Genomic DNA, 20,246 nt, shown 5'->3' on the forward strand with positions numbered 1-20,246 from the left:
TCCACGGCTTGCTTGTTCTGATTGGCCAGCTGAATGGTTCTCATAGTTCGCTTATATTATTGTAGAGATTCAAGTGTGTGGTGGCATGCTGAGAGCATTCAGGGAGGTGCCGGCTGGAGCGACTTTGCTCATCTTTTATATCTCAGGACGGTAGGGCTCAGTCTCTGAGACTCCTCGGCTTCACATTCCCTCAGGCCGCCGGTCATCTGATCTGTAACCAAACCCGCTGCTTTCACAACAACCCACAGGTCCCCAAACAAACCTATACCGGTCAGTGATCTACCTCCAGGAGACGTAAAGTTCAACTGTTCAGCCAATATGGCCAGTTTAAAATGGATGTTTTGATCTTTGATCAATTCCTTTTTGAAAATTGTTGCATTCAAAGATAGACTCTGTAGAATTCTTTAAAAACCTTTACTAAGCCTATGAAATGTGATCGTTAAGAGGGATTGTGTCATGTATTTGAGTTCCAGTATCTACAGTCGTTCACTTGTAATACAAGACTGTCTTTGTCTTTGAGTCTAGGTATATGATACATGAATTTTGACCTTGGTGAGAAGTGGAAAGTTTCTCAATGTATTCTTATAAAATTAAGAAATATTTAAAATATTGTGTTTAAAATTATTTATTTTTCTTTTCTTGAATAAGTGCTGGACAAAATGCATTATTGTACATCTCTGCTCTATGAAGATTCTGTTTGTAAACAACATGACAGCATTCAAGCCTTGAACCACTTAGAACTGTAAATAAACTACAGGTGAACAGTAATAATTTTTTTAATCACAAAAATAAATCCTGGTTTAATGATAGTGTTAAACCTTGTACAGAAACTGCTGCAGATACATAATTGTGATGTGGCGAGAAGGACAGACAAAGGTTAAAGAAAGCCAAGTGACAAATTTTCTGACTGCTTAAACAGTGTATTTCCTGGCGTTGGGATAAATATCTGCTATTTTGATGCAGTTTTCTTGTTGAATTTGGTTACCGGACGATGGTCAGGTGGCTAACGTCAGAGGTCAGGTCAGTTTTGGATGGGTACACAACCTTCAGATTGCCTTCAGCATCCAACACCTTCACCTGCACTACACTCAACTCAGGTGAGGCTGAGCTGTCCACCAAAGGGTCAGAAGTTGAATCCATTTCCCCATCTGATCCAGCCTCCTCTTTATGGTCGAAGGTAAACTTATTCAGCTCAGCCATTTTCTGTAACCGAGACAGAAAGCACTGTTAGGACAGAAAGCAATGCTCACAATGACTAACAAAACTGTGCTTCATGGATGCTTTATGAATTCATCTGCCATTCCCAGTTAACTTGCATTAATATAAAATTACTTTTTGCAAATACATTTGAAAAAAGAGCTGGGTTTGGTATTTGATGACCGATGATAGTATTGAAAGGTCCATTATTCAGAATGTCCAGATCACGTTTTGCAGATGGTTAAATATTCAGCAGGAACTGGAGCTGACGTAAAAGAATGTAGGACAGACGTTTCAATTCCTTTCAGAGCAGGAATCGCACGCCCACTCCACAAACCACAAAGTTTTGCCTTCCATCTCTGGTTTCAGATATCACCTTTTCATTTAGCAATAGTTTTAAAATGATAAAGCCTAAAAACATTAGTAAGGAGCAGATTTTTAAGCTGCAGATGCTACAGTACATGGGTCGATATTGCCTATTGTCTGGTGCCCCTGGCCAAAATGTCGCATTTTGGCCACTAGCAGTACAGAGCCTGTGGTCCCTGTGATCACTTGCCTTGAGATTTTTTGGGGGTGTTTTTCCTCTTTAACAAACCATCAGATCAGTTTAATTTTCACATATTCACAAATATCCTCTATTAATTACACATATAAATATAGTGTATTTTTCCCCCCATTCTGGACACAAATTCAAAATTTGGCCTAAGAGATTAATTGGTTTGGTGGCCCAAGTTTTCATATCTGTCAACTGCTGCTGCAATACATAACAGTGCAGCCAGTGATTATGCAAGGCCTTCAGTAAATTACTATACTGCTGTAAAGACTGATGAGGCAGGTCAGTGAAACACTGATGCATGTCTGATGAATCCACACCTGAGAGAACATGCTCCGTGCCTATGTGCATCTGAAGAGTTTCGATTGCAGCTGCATTGTGCGATGCTTACGTGACACAGTACACTCTGTGTTTGTTTTAGTGTGTGTCTGAGTGTGTATATTGCTGGTGTAGAAAGATGAGCTCATTCCTTCCTTTGGTGTTCAAACAGGCTGAGGCTTGGCCATTAAAAGAGCACAAGACCTAGAAACAGATCCCTCACTCTCCACACTACAGCTTCACTGACAATTAATACTGTAAAAGGGCGTCAATTTCACTGCAGGGAATTAAGGAAAACCTCCCAGCACGCTCACATATAGCTTTAATATTTGCAAGCATTTTCCAGTTCTATTTGATAATATTACTTTTCCTTTGAAGGGCATTTCCTCTAGATGGCACAGTGCCATTTTATCTTTTCCAATACCAACGCTGAAACTGAGTATCGGCAAATGCGGATACACATCCAATATTTATTTATTTAAAACAACTGAATACTTCACTTACACATCAAATTCATTATCAATTCTTTCTCAGATATTACATTCACAATTTTCTTTGCCAGTATTATATCAGTATTGGCAGGTAGATGCTTAAGAAAAAAAAAATTACAACACTTGAATTCTGCTACACTGATATGACCATAACAAGCATGTCAACACAAATGTCACATGCTGTTATGCATTGTCATAACAGATTATAGCCAGAGATATAGCACTGCCATGGTATCATTGCTGGTAAATGTCATGACAGATGACAATGCTTGATGTCACAACACCAAACTAGAATACCCTTAGCAAAAATTAACATGTGACAAACTGTCATAGCATCAAACACCATGCCATATGACATGATAAATTAACATATGACATGTTTATGGCATAGTTATGTCAATGTTATGTAGCAGGGTTCAAGGAAAGGGTTAACAAAATATCTGCATTGGACAGATATAAGAAGTCTTGGTTTCTATATTCTATAAATGTTTATGTATTAGTATCAGCAGATATGTCCATGAAAAATATCAGATGTCAGCACCTGTCCATAATTTGCAAATCGATACATGCCTAAAAAATCTATTCTACCACAGCACACACTCAGACTGTGTGATGTGATGGTGTTAGCTGTGTATTTTGTCCTGTGGAGCAGTAGAGTGTCTGAGCAGTTTAAGGTTTGATAGATCACTTAAATGATATTGTACTTTTAATGAAGTGCTTCATTTAAAAATAGACTATTTTTAAGATGAGGGTTTCAGTACTGATATCAGGGAAGAAAAAAAAGTGGTGTTGTTCCACCCAATGACTGCTGGGATAGGCTCTAGCTCCACCAGCAACCCAGGAATAGAAGTGGCTTAGAAGACGTGTGTGTGTGTGTGTGTGTGTGTGTGTGTGTGTGTATTCCATCTCTAACCTCCTACACTTTCCACCTATTCCTAAACATCAGTAAAAATGCAAAAATCTGATCACTTTTTTCCAATGTAAAATACAAGGTTACAAACTTCATATGAGAGTAGAATATTCTACCAGTACCATAAGTAGGGAAGTGGTATGCAAAGGCTTGAATATCCTTGGTCAATTTAAACGTTCTGTGGGATTCTACTGAAAATTTTAATGCACAGTTTTGCATGTGTGTTGAATTTAACATAATGGAAAATAATGTAAAATATAAAATGTGCCATAGCTTTTGCACCAGCCACATGTCCTCAATACGTTACATCCAGAAAATAAGCAGTAATTGTGCTTTAAAATGTGCAGAAGTGTGTTCTCAGTAGAGGATGTGTTAAAAAATGTGCTTTCATATAAACAAACATGTCATTTGACCAGGAGTACCCAAACATTTGCATATGACTGTAGCTGTACTTCATAACACGCGTGTTTGTGAGAATGTAACAGTGAGGAATTTTTTTTCAAAAACATCTTCAGAAAATGAAATGTAGTCTGTGATTCTTACTATAATCAGTGTGTCCATAACATCCTTACAGATCTGCAGATTGGTAGAACTCGTCACCTCGAGGAACAGTTCACGTGTTGTCTTTTTGATCTAGAAGGGAGAGGGAGAGAAAGAGGGAGAGAGGGAGAGAGGGAGAGAGAGAGAGAGAGAGAGAGAGAGAGAGAGAGAGAGAGAGAGAGAGAGAGAGAGAGAGAGGGAGAGGGAGAGGGAGAGGGAGAGGGAGAGGGAGAGGGAGAGGGAGAGGGAGAGAGAGAGAGAGAGAGAGAGAGAGAGAGAGAGAGAGAGAGAGAGAGAGAGAGAGAGGGAGAGAGGGGGGGGGGGGAGAGCGAGAGAGAAAGAGAGAGGTAAACAATGGAACAACCTCAAATACTGGAACTATATACTTATTGAAGCGCTTTATACATCTATTAGTATCAATCAATTAACTTCAATTGAGACCTCAGGGTGCATTGAGTATGAGCTTCATTTACAATGTAGTGGAGCCAATACAGAAATCAGGGACTGAAAATATTATACTGTAAAAACACATCAAATGCTAAAAAAGTACTGCTAATAATAATCATAATAGTAAGTAAAAGTACAAAAACAATTCTGAATAAACAGAATTGCTAAATAAATTAACTTAACAATAATAACACACCAAGAAAGTGTACATACATACTAAAATTAACATAAAAGTGAGCTAAAGGCAAATAAATAAAACAGTTGCAGTGTGGAGTGGCTTAAAGACAAAAGTTTAAAATGTTCATGTGACACCAGCAAGTGAAGTTTTAGAAATTTCTTTAATGAATCCCAGCTCGCTGGTGCTCTGTAGCTAAAAGCAAATATTCTAAATAGCATGAGATGGCATAAAATAAATAAAACAAATACACTCATGTTGCATACAGGAAACTGTTTACAGTAAAGTCACTGCACTAGGCTATTTCTGAGGCCCTCTTTAAAACAGCTCAAGTGAAATGGAAATAACAGTTTGATTATGCATATGATCACATGAACATCTGTGCATGCAAAAGCCAGAAGCAGCTGCACTGAGCTCATACCACAACCACTGTGATGTGGACACTATAAAATAAAAAAAAAGAAGAATTTGAAAGGAAATAAATCTGAAAGTAGTAATACTATAAGCTCTTTTAGGGAAGTCTTAAAATGTTAATGGATTTAGAAGTGCATATAACCACTGAGTGAGCAGTAATGTTCTGAGTATCAGCAGCTGTAAATCAGTTTCATACAGTCACACAGCACCTGATCTGCCCTCAGCGGTGCGTTCAAATGTTCTGGAATGTCCTGTAATTACACAATTACAGCAGATTACCTTTGTCCTCTCACTGTTTGTGATTGGAGGGAATGAGATCACATGACCATCGGCATCCACCAGGCAAGGGTAATGATCTTTCCCATCCAGCAGCTGAAGATACCTGGGACAATAAAAGAGATTAATTAAACATTGCAGTGCACTGTATTCTCAGCTAATATTCTTTACTATAGCCATGCAAATGCTCTGGATTTGCTTCAAATGTTCATAAATGTACAGTATGCAAAAGTTTGGGCACACTGGTCAATTTGTTTACATGAAACACATTCACAGTACATACTGTCTTCAGAAAACACATGTCTGCAAATTTTCTACACCTAAATGTAACATATTGAAAAAAAATAATACATGGTATATGCAAAATATATGGCGCACTTTATATTTTGCTTTAGTTTTTCTAATTTATTCACACTTAGGAAATCAAAAATGTGTAATATGCATTCAATTGTACGTCCTGTGATAAGATCCTGCTGAACTCATTTTCCAGAAACCCCCATCAAATAAGAGCTACATGGCTAAAGTGGTTAACAAGTAAGGGAAGCTAATAGTCACCAGTGAGCAATAGGCACACATCTACTTTAAACTGTGTCAAGTTGTTAAGCACTCTCAAAAAGATGGTAATATGGTTTGTCAGCGCATGACATACTGTTTAGATATGTGCTGATGGTGAATCGTGATCCAATATCCGATACGTTCCATTTATATATATATCTGTAGATGTTGATACATAAACAGTTGTAAAACGTAGAAATGGGATCTACTTGGATATATTTTTAAGTAGTTCAAAAGCATTAAAATGAATAAAATGCTTATTTTAGCACAGCAGACCAGTAGCAGCTAACATTCTGCTCTTCTGGAATGCAATAAATACATCAAGAATCTTTGTAAGCAAACATCTGCAGATAGTGATGTGATTCCACTATTATCTAATACTGTTAACTATAAAAATGGACAAAAGTTCATCACACAGTTAAAAACTTTAAAATTTAACTTTAAAACTTTAAAAGTTTTGTCCACATTCTCTGATTTTATAAAGAACAGTAAATCATACAGTGTGGTAGACCTTCCTATTAACACATCAGCTGTCCTGCTGGTTAACAGGATTTCTGGGAGTTGAATGTTTCTCACTTGTGGAGGCCTGACACATTCTGGCGTCTCTTCTGCTTCCTCTGTTCATCTGCTTCCTGCTGGAGCATCTTCAACAGGTCGCCTGCTTTCATCTCCTTACGACCCAGAGGAACTATCTATAAGCAAAGACATACAATAGCATGTTGAACATCCTCTGTCTTGCTGCTAAAATGATCTTTAGTATGAATATGACAAATTATAACAAAAATGCATTTCAAAATAAAGACTAAAACTCTGGCAAGGCTACACATTATGAACAAAAATTATGTTACTACTTCACATTTACAATACTATTCTCATGTGAATGCTGGTTTGTTAAAGGGAACGCTTGCACATAACAGCCCACTGAAATATCAGTACTTTCATAATGATTACAAATGATATTTAGTAAAATGATATATTACAAATGATATACTGTATTTAAGAGACTGTTCTGTGATAACAGCTTTAGTAAGAATATAAAACACACAACAAAGCCTCTGCCACTGCTAGATGTACAGACACAAGTGCTGTATGAATGTTCTGCACAAAGAAACATGACAAAAAGCAAAAGCGCAGGTCATGCATTATTAATGCCAGGAGTTATGTGTGTTCTCAGTGACACTACTTAACCAGCAGATTAGAAACTAGATTCCACACCATTCATAAAAACAAACAGTCTTACCAGATGTCATGAAATATTCATAATACCACCCCCCCCCTACTGGCAGTGGGAAGATTATGCAATCCGTTACTGGGTAACATCACTTACTGGGCAGCCTACTGAGTAAGGATCATTTTGTACACAGTTAACACCTGCAGCTCAATGACACTATTAAAATTCAGGCAACGTCTGAAACATGGAGTTATACATTCCCTGTTTGAGTGGAGCAACCGGCGATCTGTTCTCCTGTGATTGAGTGTAAGTGACTAGATAAGTGGTGTAGCCTAACTGTACTGTCCTACAGTGAACTCACCTCTTTACTAACATCCTAGCAAGCTTTACCAGCGTTGAATCATGTCTGCTCATCTCATATTTAACGCTCGGTCATAATTTAGTATTAGTGCATTCACGAGCAAAGAAAGTAAAAAGAAGAAGTGGGTTCATGGAAGTTACAGCCCTGATTTAAACGAAACTAAACTGAGGAAGCTGTAAGGCGCTGGAGTGGGAGAGCACCATCTTTCCAGGCTAGTTGTTTTTAGCAGCTGTCTAAGTTGATGCAGCGCTCCGTCACTCGCACAACACGGCGAACTGATGATACCGTAGATCAAACACGACACAAAAGCACTGCTTTCAGTTTAAACGTGCCTAAAAGTAGGACACTGTCTGGTGTCAGATATATTGCGGTTCAGCCCTTAAACTATTACGATAGATTAGAGAAATCCAGTCGTCTGCTAGCTGGTGTTTGAACACTGATATGCTCTGACAGGGATGCGGTAGGAGCGCTGGCAGTGAGGCGGTGTGATCCATCACTGACCTACCGAGCCAGCTCATGTTTGCTGTTCGTGCTAACCATTTAGCACTGTTGTTGGCCACTTGTTTAGCATTTGTAATGGGACAGCCGAGCACTCGTACCAGACAGCTAAAATAATATTTTCTTTCTTAAATTATGACTAACAAAAACTGCGGCCGTGCTTTTCCAGCTAGTAAAAATAGCCAACCAAACATTTTCTCCCACTCTCCCATGACGGATTAGTGAAATGTTCCACTGTTTGGCGAGTGGAACAAAAATCAGCCTTCAAACTTGAAAGAAATAATGAATTGACATTAATTGCGATGCGTGTCGATATCAAATGATATGAATTTTGTTTGTCGTGTTACCATTTTTGGCCATATGGCCCAGCTCTACATCTAATAGCAACAGGCAACAAAGGCAAGTGGTTTTCCATGAATCTCTTTCAAGTGTATTTTGAAAACATGCATAAAAACCAGGATAGGAAAGCCAGGAATTAAAAAGTTTTTCCCTTAAAGTGGAATCATTGCTTTTTCAGTAATGGAGATATGGAATAAACAGTGATGGAAAGTGATTTTTTAAATAAGTGATGACAAAAGTCAGGCATTTCCGCTCCAGATGATGACAAACTGGCAGATGACAATCATTGATGCTACATCTAGACTGACGTTCGAAGGGTTTCGGCAAAGTGGGAGTAACTTCAGCCCTTATTAAATGGGCTAGTGCCCACTCTCCCCAGCGCCTCTGGTGTTAAAACTGCCCTACAGAGCGTTAATAAAGGGTCGAATCCCTCCACACACAGTGTGGGAACAGGGCAATTACTGACTTTTTGTTTTGTGTCGTACCGTACAAGCATGTAAAGCAGCTTTGGGGATTTGTGCATAAGAGTAGTTGATGGAAACACTTTGCTTCAAATGTGCAAAATGTTTGAATGAAAAAACGGTTTATTTGTGCTTTAGCTAAAGGTCTTATTTTGCAGGGTAAATGAAGGAACAGATGTGAATCACACATGATGGTGTTACTAGTGGGTTGAGCAGGCATGGATGTGCGCAAGTTATAGCAATGTACTTAAACGCAGACAAGGTGTACTTTTAAGGCTCACCTAACTTATAAAATTGCAATGCTAATCGGAAAAATAAAATGAACTGATTACCAATTGTATATTAAGAAATAAAATTGTCAGAAATTTCAGCAACTAATTTTTTTTTACCAAAAATTGCAAAAAAATTGCTGTTCCTTTCACCTTTCTGTGCTGGTCAGAGCAGGCGCATTCAAACTGTTTAAGCAGCAGAGGATCCACAGTTAAAACACCAGCTATGTGGAAGCATTTCAGAGTTTCTCTCATGGGACACATGTATGCACATACTCACATACACATGTGCAGTGATACTGATCCATCCTTACCCTCAGAACATCAGGAGGTCTGGCATCATACTGCAGAGGAGCCTTCAGTAAGCTCAGGTCATGAGTAGCGATGGTAGCTGCCGTCCTTTTGGCACAAATTTCATCGTGAAGCTTAGTCTGAAGAATTGATAAAGATAACAAAAAGAAAAAAAAATAGTAACCAATAAATTGAAAAACAACTTTTTTTTTGTATAGTCTTGATTTAATGAAGGATGTTCTTCACATAAGAAGTGCTGACTGAGCCATTAGAACTAGCCGTGTCTAGCGCAAATATTGTCATTTTATTTACTATCTGAGTTACTATGTACAGCTTGGCGCTGAATTAAAACAATCTGTTCATGCTTTGGGCAATGTTTGCAACCAGTAAGATATGAAATGTAGTGTTCCTATGTTACTGTTTGGTAAATTAAGCTACTTTTGACCTTTTTCACTAAAGATTTTAGAATATTTTGCAAGATGAGATTGGACTTTCCATCATTTTTTCTTACCTGAGCTACAAGAAACCTCTTGAATGCATTTCCTGGTTTCAAGTTCATGCCCTTAACAATGCAGCACACGATAAACGGCCGGACATCCTTCACCTGTGGAGAGACTTTCACCATCACTGCAGCAGGGGAATCAGACACATGCAGAATCCTGACCACCATCTGCTTCAACTCATCCACTTCCTCTTCCTCTGTCTTATTCTTCTGCCTCTGAGCATTCTTCTTCTTGGAGACATTGCGATTCCTATCACTCCTCTCAGCGCTCTCCCCGTCCTGCTTGCCCTTACCCTTCCCACGGCCTCCCACTCTCAGGTAGTCCAGAACAGACTTGGTCTGGCAGCCGTTCACCATCTTCTCCAGCCGCTTGTCTTTCAGCTTGTTCCCTTTGAAGTTGATCTCCTTCAGCTTGGGACAGTCAGCCAGCTCGAATGGAATCTCCTGGAGCTTATTGTTGGACAGGTCCAAAACCTAAGGAGCAGTATGGATACTTTAAGTCTATAAAGCTGAAATTATTACAGAAGTAGACTAAAATATCAGAACATTAAATGAATTGACTCTGCATTCAAATTTATACTGAACCATATACTTCATAATATAGATACCTTGTATTTACATTCAATGTCCAATTTATTGGGTCCCCTTACTATATAAATATATGCACTTTGTAGGTCTACAGGTACAGACTGTAGTCCATCTCTTTTTCTCTATAATTTGTTATTCAATGATCAGGACCCCCACAGGACCAACACTGAGCAGGTATTATTTAGATGGTGGAAAAACATAGTAGTGGCCCATTAGTGGGTGTTGTAATGTGGAAATGATGGAAATTTATAGTCTGTCATATATTACAATTATTTTAGGTAGATACACATAATACAGGAAAAAATGATCAGTATTTCATACACATTTGCCTAAAATACTGACAGCTTTGTGTGTCGCAAGACAACTATTAGTGTTACTCAAACAATAAATTATTTTATAATTGCAAAAGTGACAATGAAGCATTTGTTTTTCTCCGTATAAAAAGTGACTTTGAAAGTAAAGTTTTTTTTTTTTTACATTTTTGTCAGTGGTGTTATGGTCAGCTGTGTTACAACATTACTGATGTTGACCAATTTAATGTTTCACATGAATTATATTTCAACAATTCTAGTTTGCCACTGGAGTGGTGAAAAAGACCCTCCTTAAAATGGCCAGTGAGGGCATTCATAGTGGTAAAAATTATGGACTCCAAAATCATTTTAAAAAAATACGAAGGTTTTATTTTGGAGATTTTAGTCTCTCCAAAAGATGTAAAGTTACTTTTTTACAGGAATATTTTTAAGAACACAACGAATATTGCACCTAACTGGACATCATTTCAATGGAGCCTTCAACAGCTTGTATACTTGGGGCCAAGTCTAGGACAGTAAGGGGGAAAAACTGCCTTTGTGAAAGTGAAATTACTCACCTCCTCCTGCTAAACTCATCAGTTATATATTTACATCTACTACTATTGACCATTCACTAACAGTTTTCCCACCATTATTAGCCTTTTAGTTTAATTTTTTGATTTATTTAACTGTCACAGAAGTTTAAAAGGGTTTCCCCCAGGGTTCGTGGTTGGAGAGGGAAGTTCTGAGAATTATTTTGTATTTGTGATGGTCACTTTTTGTCAAAAAAAAAAAAAAAATACTATAAGTAATGGTCTTCAAACCTTAAGTGCGGACAGGTTGTGTATTTCACTGCTCAGCTGCTCTATTGCATTTTCTGAGGCGATGAGAGTGTTGAGCAGCTCCAGGCTGGAGGAAGAGCAGAGATCTTCTGGAAGTTGGGTCAGCTCGTTTTTAGACACATTGATGCTGCACAACTTCGTGCACTGACTGAGTCCAAGCGGCAGATCCCTGATGTTGTTACAGCTGAGGTTGAGCGTGGTCAGCTCGCTCAGACAACCGATCTCCTCGGGCAGGTCCTGCAGGGCGTTGACCGACAGGTCCAGAACTTTGAGCGCCTTCAGCTCGCCGATGTCTTTGGGCACTGATGCGATCTTATTCCTACAGAGAATCAGGCTCTGCAGATGAACCAGGCTCCTGATGTCCTGGTGGATGCTGTGTAAGCTCGGACACTGACTGACTTCCAGGTAGTTGAGGAGAGACAGAGAGTACAGTCTGGGATGGATTTCGCCGCAGCTCTCTATCTTCTTATCGACTGCTGCGCCGTGCAGGACCAACTCTCGTCTATTTTCTCTTTCGGCTTTTTCTATTTCTGGCCAAACAGTCTGTGAATCACTTTCCGCCGCCATGCTGCCCAACACGACACCGGAAGCAGCGAGTGACTATATCCTGAAGAGGCTGTACAATCTGGTCCGCTCAGAGGGAACAAACAATCTTTGGTACAACTTCAGTGACCCCAATAAATGTGGGGAATGGACGATGTGTACATTTGCGTCAAACAGACAATGTGTGTTAGCTAGAAAGCCACAGCTTACCACAGTAACATAAAAATAAATGAGGATATAAACGCCACTGCTAAATATACGTAAAAATACAATTACCAGAATCCTTTTCGAAGGAACACAGAAAGCGCATGCGCATTGGCTAACAGTTGTCAAACGGTGGTTATGGAGATGAGATGGGGCTAACAAACTGTCTTTGTAGTTGGGTAAATATAGTTTTTATTCTCCTTGCGTATATAAAAGCGCTTACAATTTCACAGTTACGTTATTGTGACATCTCTGTAGGTAATATATGCGATATGTAGCACCGTTAATTACAAGTTTCTGTTTTTCAAACATTGTTTATGTTTAGGTTAGCTTTGTTAGCTTTGGATACTTCAGTCTTTTTTACCTGTAATCCTGAGACATTGACTGCACAAATCTTATAAATGAACGTGTAAAACAAACGCTGGCCTGGTACTGCAGTGCTGCAAAAGTGCTAAAAGATTGTTTCAGCTTGTTGCTAACAGTAACTCAACAACGTCTTAACAACTTGGCCAGCAAAGGTAAACTCTGACCAGTACCTCAGCCTCGTGCCAGCACGTTCCTCTTGAAAGGCGAATGAGGAGAAAAGGTCACTGCACATTGTAAGATGCCATTTGTCTCTGCTAGGTTGAGGCTAATCAGAGGTCTGAATTTGATTTAACCTTACTTTACAAAAAAGTTGCTACTCTTTTCATTTTTCCTGGCTTTATTAGATTATGTATTTTTTTTTGTTTGTTTTGTTTTTTTGCAGAAAGACCTCTCTCTTGCTTTTCATGTGTGCCCTAACCTTGCCTACCTTTATAATTGGACTGACTTAAATTTCTGTGTTCTACATCATCTATTTGTAGTGCGTTGGAGCAGGATGCCACGTAAGATAGGATTCACCGTGGTCAGCTGGTCTGGCCATGAAGAAAATTATAGTGCCAAGGAGCTCATGGTTCATGCTCCCACTGTCAGTGGTTGGAGGTCTGCCAGGTAAATGATATTGAGGACCAGCCTGTCATTGTCAGTATGACAGTATATGATTAAAACCACACAAACAGTAATCATTGCATGCACTGGACCAAGTTATTTCATTATTCACTCGCTGTCAAATAAAAGATATAAAATGTGTTGAATATCATGCAAAATGAAAGATTATTGGCAAGCTCAGGTGACTTACTCCATGTAAATCATGGAGTGTTCTCTTTGTTAACAAGGTTGGATATACTAATGTTTAAAGTTCACCTCACACCAAGACATGTTTTACATGTTTTGAATAAAGATTTAAATGACCTTTATTTCTAGGGCACATCCATGTGAATATGTAATAATAATAAAAAAAGCCTAAAGGAAAAGAGGGAAAGCTACCCATGCATGCTGGCCATTGCTTTTATTTAGGAGTGCTTTAGTGTGAGGTGAAATGCTGTAAATGTAAATGCTGTAAATTAACTTTGTATTTAATTTAACTCGAGAACTCTCTAGACATGGGTTTCTGCAACAAATTTTGCCAGCCTTGCAGCTGGACATGCTTTTTAAAGGTCTCATGTCATGGAAAGCCAAATTTCCTTGTTAAAATTAAATGAAGGAGTAGAAGAAGAAGTAATAAAGAAGTAATATGTAAACATTAAGTTTCAAAACATATCATTCAATGTCCAGTTCATATATGGAAACTAAGCTGCAAAAGCAGCCTGTTTATGATTTTTTGTGTGATGTCATGGGAACCATCTCCTACATATATCCAGCTATTTAGCCTACAGCTGTTTCATATGGTCATGTAAAAATTCATAATTACCATTTTGGTCCTAAAATTACTCTGATGTTATAAGTAGATCTCAAGGGGAGAAAAAAATCAAGAAAATGTAGGATCTGCTCCATCCAGATTTGTAAAACTGTTAATTTAGTGATTTTACTGACAGTGTGACTACTCTAATATTAGGTTACTGTCACCATGTACAGGTTCTGTACATTCCCACAAGAGATCACGCTGCAGATGGTGGAGAGATGTCGCATCAGGAAGCTGCAGCTGCTGGCCCATCAGTACTTGATTTCTGCCAAGATTGAGTTCCACATCGGGGGCAAGCTGCCAGAAGCGGCCTCCCCTCAAAACTCCCACCAGCTTCATAGACTTGGGTCAGTGATTGATCTCCGTTCTATGCATATTGCACTGCCAGTGTCGAGATGAGTAAATTTCAAGGACATACTTACTGAACATACTTACGGACAGCTATGCACAACTCCTTGTCCTGTTAAAGTATGTTTTTTAGACCTATATGATATTACATTCTGTCCAAAGCTTCAGTACAGTACCTGATTGGACTGTGCAACAGGTTTTGTTTTTGTAACTTTAATTTACCAACTTAATTTAAGTTTACTAGTGGTTAAAGTGGTTTTTGGAACCACTATATATACTCACCGTTGCGCAACCTAATATCCATGATACTGAATGCATCAGTACTGTTTAGTTTGTTTAAAGTAAAGCAGTTTTTATCCTGAATATGTACTTTCTGAATGTCTGTGCTTTGCAGGTACGTGTCACTCTCAAACAATGAGAAAACAGGCTTCAGAGCTCGAGAGTTGAAGTCAGTGCATGTAGATGCGGTGGGGACGTATCTGAAGCTCACCTTCCACCGGAACCATGTCAATCAATATAACATCTATAACCAGGTGAAGTACATGCTCAGACAATAAGTGCTTATTTGTTCTATAGTTTTGATGTGTTTTTTTCTCATTTCTCATGTGCTTGTTTTTCCCTGCTCTGATTCTAGGTTGCACTGGTGGCTATAAATATATTAGGTGACTCGGTGGATTGCAGTGATATCAGCCCAGCAGTAAGTGAAACTATATGCAGTTTGTTGTCGGTCATGCAGTGCAACTCGCTACCACCAGATGGTGATATCTGCATTTTGAGAGGAATGAATGGGAGTTCAAAGAGGGTATAATTCTATGAAGATTATTTATGACAATCAGGGCTGGGTTTTGCTAAAGCATCTTAGGGCAAAAATAATTTTTAACTGAGAGGGCAAGCATGACCTTGAACACTTTTAACAGTAAGATGGTTTTGGGAAACTGGGCCCAGATATATGTTGTAAAACATTAGAATTTAGGTCAACATAAAAATTTGAGTCAACTTTCTAAATAGCTTTTTTTATGAGTAAAATAAAATAAGAAGCTGTGCAAATGTCATCTTGTTTAGTTCTGTCATTGTTAGAAAATAGTCGTGTGCAATAATTTGGGCACCCCTGATCAAATGACATGCTTTGTTCATTTCCATAATTTCACTTGTGGAAGTGAATATGTCCCCTATAGAGATCAATCCTAAAAATGACAATTTTCTGCAAGTTTTTAATGCACCATTTATATTCGTATGATTTGAACACATTGAAAAATAATAATAACATGCTTGAGCAGGCCACATGTTATATATTTATTTGTAAATGAACAGTAATTGCACATTAAAATATGCAGAAGTTTGTTCTCTCTCATTTGACCAAGGGTGCCCAAACTACACTTACAATATATATATATATATATCAGTGTGTGTATATATATATATATATATACATATATATATATATAGCTGCTTATAACTCTCTGACTTAAGGGGAAACACCTGCTAGTTGGCAGTACAGAAAATGTTTAGTTTGATTTAGTTTTTCTCGAGTGCTGGTTTAGCCGAAATATGGTAGTGGATTATCAGAGCAGAGAGCTGGAATGCAGCTCAGTTTGTAATATGACTCAGAGAACTCCATAAGCAGCACTGTGTAGCCCCAGACCTAAAGAACCAGTCAAAACTGCACTGATAAACCTTGGAGCTCTTCTCTCTCTCGCTCTCTCTCTCTCTCTCTTTCTCTGTCTCTCTCTCTCTCTTGCTCTCTCTCTCTCTCTCTTGCTCTCTCTCTCTCTTGCTCTCTCGCTCTCGCTTTCTCTCTTTCTCGCTCTCTCTCTTTCTTGCACTCTCTCTCTCTTGCTCTCTCGCTCTCGCTCTCTCTCTCTCTTGCTCTCTCGCTCTCGCTTTCTCTCTTTCTCGCTCTCTCTCTTTCCTGCACTTTCTCTCTCTCTCTTGCTCTCTCGCTCTCGCTCTCTCTCTTTCTCGCTCTCTCTCTTTCTCTTTTCTCTCTTTCTTGTTCTCTCTTTCTCTCTCTCTTTCTCTCTCTCTCTTTCTCTCTCGTTCTCTCTCTCTATCTCTGTTTTCGTCCATCTTTCTCTCTCTGTTTCTGTCGTTCTCTCTTTCAGTTTTCAACTGGCTTATTCAATCTCCTTCTCCCCTTCCTTTCTCTTTCTATCTTACTCTCTTCTCATATTCTCTCACCTTGTCTCCCTGTTTTTTGGCTAACAGTCTCTCATTGTTCTGCTAATCTCTCTCTAACTTTACCACAGAAACAGTAGAATTGACCTTTGCAGCAGCAGCTAAACTAGCTGAGCGTCACATCACTGCTGATATTGCCAAAACTTTCTCAAAGTTTATTTTCAGTCAATGTATATAGAAAGGTTTTTCCATAGATGTTTGCACAAGTCATTTAAAATAATGTGGAATGTGAATTTTGTGACTGTGAATAACAAAGCCTATATTCACCATGAGCTGTGATTAAAATACAGAAGTTATTAAAAGATAAAATAAAAACTATAAGTTAAAAAATAAGGTGTATGTTTTATGTTCACTCCATATCTTTAATGTTAGTCTTTTTCTGTAATATATGTATGAATCCATGTTGCATGTAGTCAACCTGGGTTTATACATTTCAAATTTGGTAGCATAACAATACTTTCACCTTAATGCACTTAAGCCAAAAGTAAGCAAATCTTAATAGTAAATCTATATTGTATGAAGTAACATCAATGGTATAAGGGTCAGTGGTAGGAATGCAATATTTCATTTTTACATTCATACAAAGCTGCTGGAGGCAAAATTGTTGCCGTTCCATGACATGGAAAGTATTTGTTTTCTTGTAGTTTTAGAAGGAAATTTTTGCCATCTTTCACAGTTTAAGCAAAAGTACAGTGTACTGTGGCATTGATCAGAAGAAGAGTCAGGGAAAGTCACTCACAGCTGCCACAGTACGTTTCAGAGCTGGCCTGTTATACTTATATATATGAAATATACACACTTCAGTGTCCCCTCATGAGGGAACAGTGAGAATCAGTGGTTTTATGTTTATATGTATTTTACCTCTGTTTTTGCTCCAGCCCAGCAGAGATCGGCTAATTGAGCAATATCTCAGCAGCACACAGCACAGCTCAGCACTGGATGGCTCATACACAGGGTAAGGGTTCCTTTAAGTTTTGTTTGGATGAAAGTCCTTACAACCTGGTTTCTTTTCAGACATTGGAAAATATGGAACAATCCATTCCCATTGATCAGTGATGTTTTCTGTATCTGCAGGTCTAAGTATGAGTCTATCTCGCCGCTGGATGATTTGGCGTTTGACATGTATCAGGACCCTGAAGTTGCCCATATCATTCGCCTACTGGATGATAAGAAGCAAGACATGGTCCGGTTAGAGAGATACGACCTGGCCAAAAAGCTCAAACAGGCCATTGCAGACCTACAAAAGGTACAGAGTGAATTTTGCCTGAACTAGTAACTGGACAAATCATTCATTAATACTTACAAACATGACCTGAGCCCCTGATTACAGTCTGTTAAGCTCCTATGAAAGGAAGGATGTATTCCAGTGTACATTTATAGCTATTTACAAGTAGTAACTATGTACAGTTAAAAACAGTACAGTTTTTTGCAAAAAGTTTGGGTACTTCCAATTACATGTTTCTAACAAGTACATATAACTTTTGTAGCATTATTGTCAGTATTGTTTAGAAAAAAAAACATAATGTGGTCTGTGCAAAAGTTATGACATATTTAGATTTTAGTTTTATGTTAACTCAGTATGTTAACTTTATGTTTTAGTATGTTAACTCAGAAAATAAATGGAAATAATTGCGCACCAGTGTTTACAGAAAACTGGCATGTGGATGTGTTGACTTATTTGAACCCATTTTTACAAATAAAATGGTTAAAACCTGCATACAATGTAACTATATGTTACTTCCATTACACCCATGCCATTTAGGGGAATTCCTTCAACATTTGCATAATTGCATAATTAAATTAAGATGCTTCCAAAGTCATTAAGAGTAATTAGTGGTCACATCACAAAGTTATTGCATGAAAAGTTTATGAATATACTGCATGATGCCAAAGATGTTGTTTTACAGTAATTTTGAGATAAAGTTTTGACTTATTTTTGGTAACACTTTATTTGAATAGTCCAGTTTAGATGGTTTGTAGATACTTCATTTCCTTTCATGTTACATTCAGCTAAATTTCTACTAAATTTACCATAATTGTCTTTAACTCTAAATGCGGTTCTAATCCTAGACCTAACCTCAACCTCGACCCAAAACCTAAACTAAACCCATACCCTGGTCCTACCCCTAACCCTATATATTATAGTGAATTATCCAAATAAAGTGAGTCGTAATTTTTTAATGTGTTCACGATGGAGAGACATAGTAATAGTAATAATTTGAATAATAATAATTTTTATTTATTTAACACTTTTCATGCCGGTGGCAGCTCAAAGTGTATATATGCAAGGTATTGTAAGACAAAATAGTCTCCAAAGAAAACTTGCTGAATGCAGAAATTTTGAAAAGTCTGTAAAAAATCCCCCTGAAGTCTGGCCTCTTTGGCTGAGGATGGGCCACTCACTCAGCACAGGGATCTTTATGCATCTTCTCTCTCTCTCTCTCTCTCTCTCTCTCTCTCTCTCTCTCTCTCTCTCTCTCTCTCTCTCTCTCTTTCTCTTTCTCTTTCTCTTTCTCTTTCTATTTCTCTTTCTCTCTCTTTCTTACTCTCTGTGTAGGTAGGGGAGCGTCTGGGCAGGTATGATGTTGAGAAACACAGTGCTATAGAGAGAGAGGATTATGACACAGCTAAGCAGAAGAAAGAGCAGATGGAGTCATACAGACTCAAAGTGTACCAGCAACTCGAGCTACATGACCTGCTGGATATAGGACAGGTAAGACTTCTATCTACTGTCCAATCACAAATACTATTTATCCATCTCAACCATGCATTCATCCAGTTAATCAGTTTATTCATGTATTCATGTATTCATTCATCCACCACTCTGTCCAGTAATCCCCTCCATCATTCATGTCAATGCATTCAGTCATCTATCCGTCTAGCTGCCATGCTGCTCTTCCCTCTGTCCACACTTCAGTCTGTTTTCTGTGTGCTTTTGTATCACCTGATTTTATCTGTACACTCTTTAATATTTTAATAGGTTTGTCTTGCAGCAGTACAGTAGTCATATGATTACTGTGGTGTTTCTGTCATCATATGTCTCTTTCTCATATTTCATTACTCTAGCTGATGGACTCAAAAACCAAGAATTGTTTTTTAAAACGTTAGCACAAAGAGAACGCCTGAACAAATACTGAGCAAATACTAAGTCCGATAGATTTTGCCTGCCTCCTTATTGTTGCATGCTTTATGTTTGTTATGGCTTGTTGGTCTTTGAGAGGCATTCTTATTAAGCTCCTTCTGTTTGCTAATTAGTGTTCTGCGTTCTGTTTTATATTACCTTCCTCTGTTTACTCTGTATATGTTTACACACTTGGCTTTGACGTCATCCATGACCGAGATGGTTAAAAAAGAAATCTAACATGTAGAAACATTGTGAGAATCTAAAACATTTCAGTGTTTTTTTTTTGTTTTTTTTTTGAGTATTTTTGTTCTAATAGGAATGAATTTTGTACTATGCATTCTCATGAAAAAAAAATGACCATTAACAATTTCAATTGAATAAAGATGTTAATTTGTAGAACCCGCAGCTCAAGACTGGTCTTAAATCTTCCATCTTGGCTTCCATAGATTGATGACGACCGTGATTTAAATAATTAATGGTAATGTTGTAATGAAACTGCTTGTGTAGTGCAAAAATCATTTATATTCGAACAACCAAAATAAAAGTGAGTTTGTGGGATTTGCACTGGCGAGAAATGCTTTGTTACTTCACAGTTCATTTCA

General features: G+C 38.1%; 2 protein-coding genes across 4 annotated transcripts in view; one reads left to right on the plus strand and one right to left on the minus strand.

Moving 5' to 3' along the window:
- Window positions 1-760: 760 nt before the first annotated feature.
- Window positions 761-12,099, minus strand: lrrc47 (leucine rich repeat containing 47). The gene is made up of 7 exons (XM_017723202.2): window positions 11,471-12,099; window positions 9,778-10,242; window positions 9,290-9,406; window positions 6,453-6,568; window positions 5,325-5,427; window positions 4,013-4,102; window positions 761-1,203 (listed from the first exon to the last, which is right to left on the minus strand). The coding sequence occupies exons 1-7, from the start codon at window positions 12,053-12,055 to the stop codon at window positions 982-984; spliced, it is 1,698 nt and encodes a 565-aa protein (XP_017578691.2). The 5' UTR covers window positions 12,056-12,099; the 3' UTR covers window positions 761-981.
- Window positions 12,100-12,354: 255 nt separating this feature from the next.
- Window positions 12,355-20,246, plus strand: part of cep104 (centrosomal protein 104) — a 51,573-nt gene continuing 43,681 nt past the window's right edge. For all 3 annotated transcript variants that reach the window (XM_017723203.2, XM_017723205.2, XM_037535933.1), the window contains exons 1-8: window positions 12,355-12,414; window positions 13,081-13,207; window positions 14,171-14,344; window positions 14,740-14,878; window positions 14,980-15,042; window positions 17,399-17,475; window positions 17,595-17,766; window positions 19,078-19,233. In XM_017723203.2, the coding sequence (XP_017578692.1) occupies window positions 13,095-13,207; window positions 14,171-14,344; window positions 14,740-14,878; window positions 14,980-15,042; window positions 17,399-17,475; window positions 17,595-17,766; window positions 19,078-19,233 (894 nt within the window). In that variant the 5' untranslated portion in view covers window positions 12,355-12,414; window positions 13,081-13,094. The remainder of the gene's footprint in view (window positions 12,415-13,080; window positions 13,208-14,170; window positions 14,345-14,739; window positions 14,879-14,979; window positions 15,043-17,398; window positions 17,476-17,594; window positions 17,767-19,077; window positions 19,234-20,246) is intronic.

Source organism: Pygocentrus nattereri, chromosome 28 (assembly GCF_015220715.1).
Source record: "Pygocentrus nattereri isolate fPygNat1 chromosome 28, fPygNat1.pri, whole genome shotgun sequence".
In the NCBI taxonomy this organism is placed as follows: domain Eukaryota; kingdom Metazoa; phylum Chordata; class Actinopteri; order Characiformes; family Serrasalmidae; genus Pygocentrus; species Pygocentrus nattereri.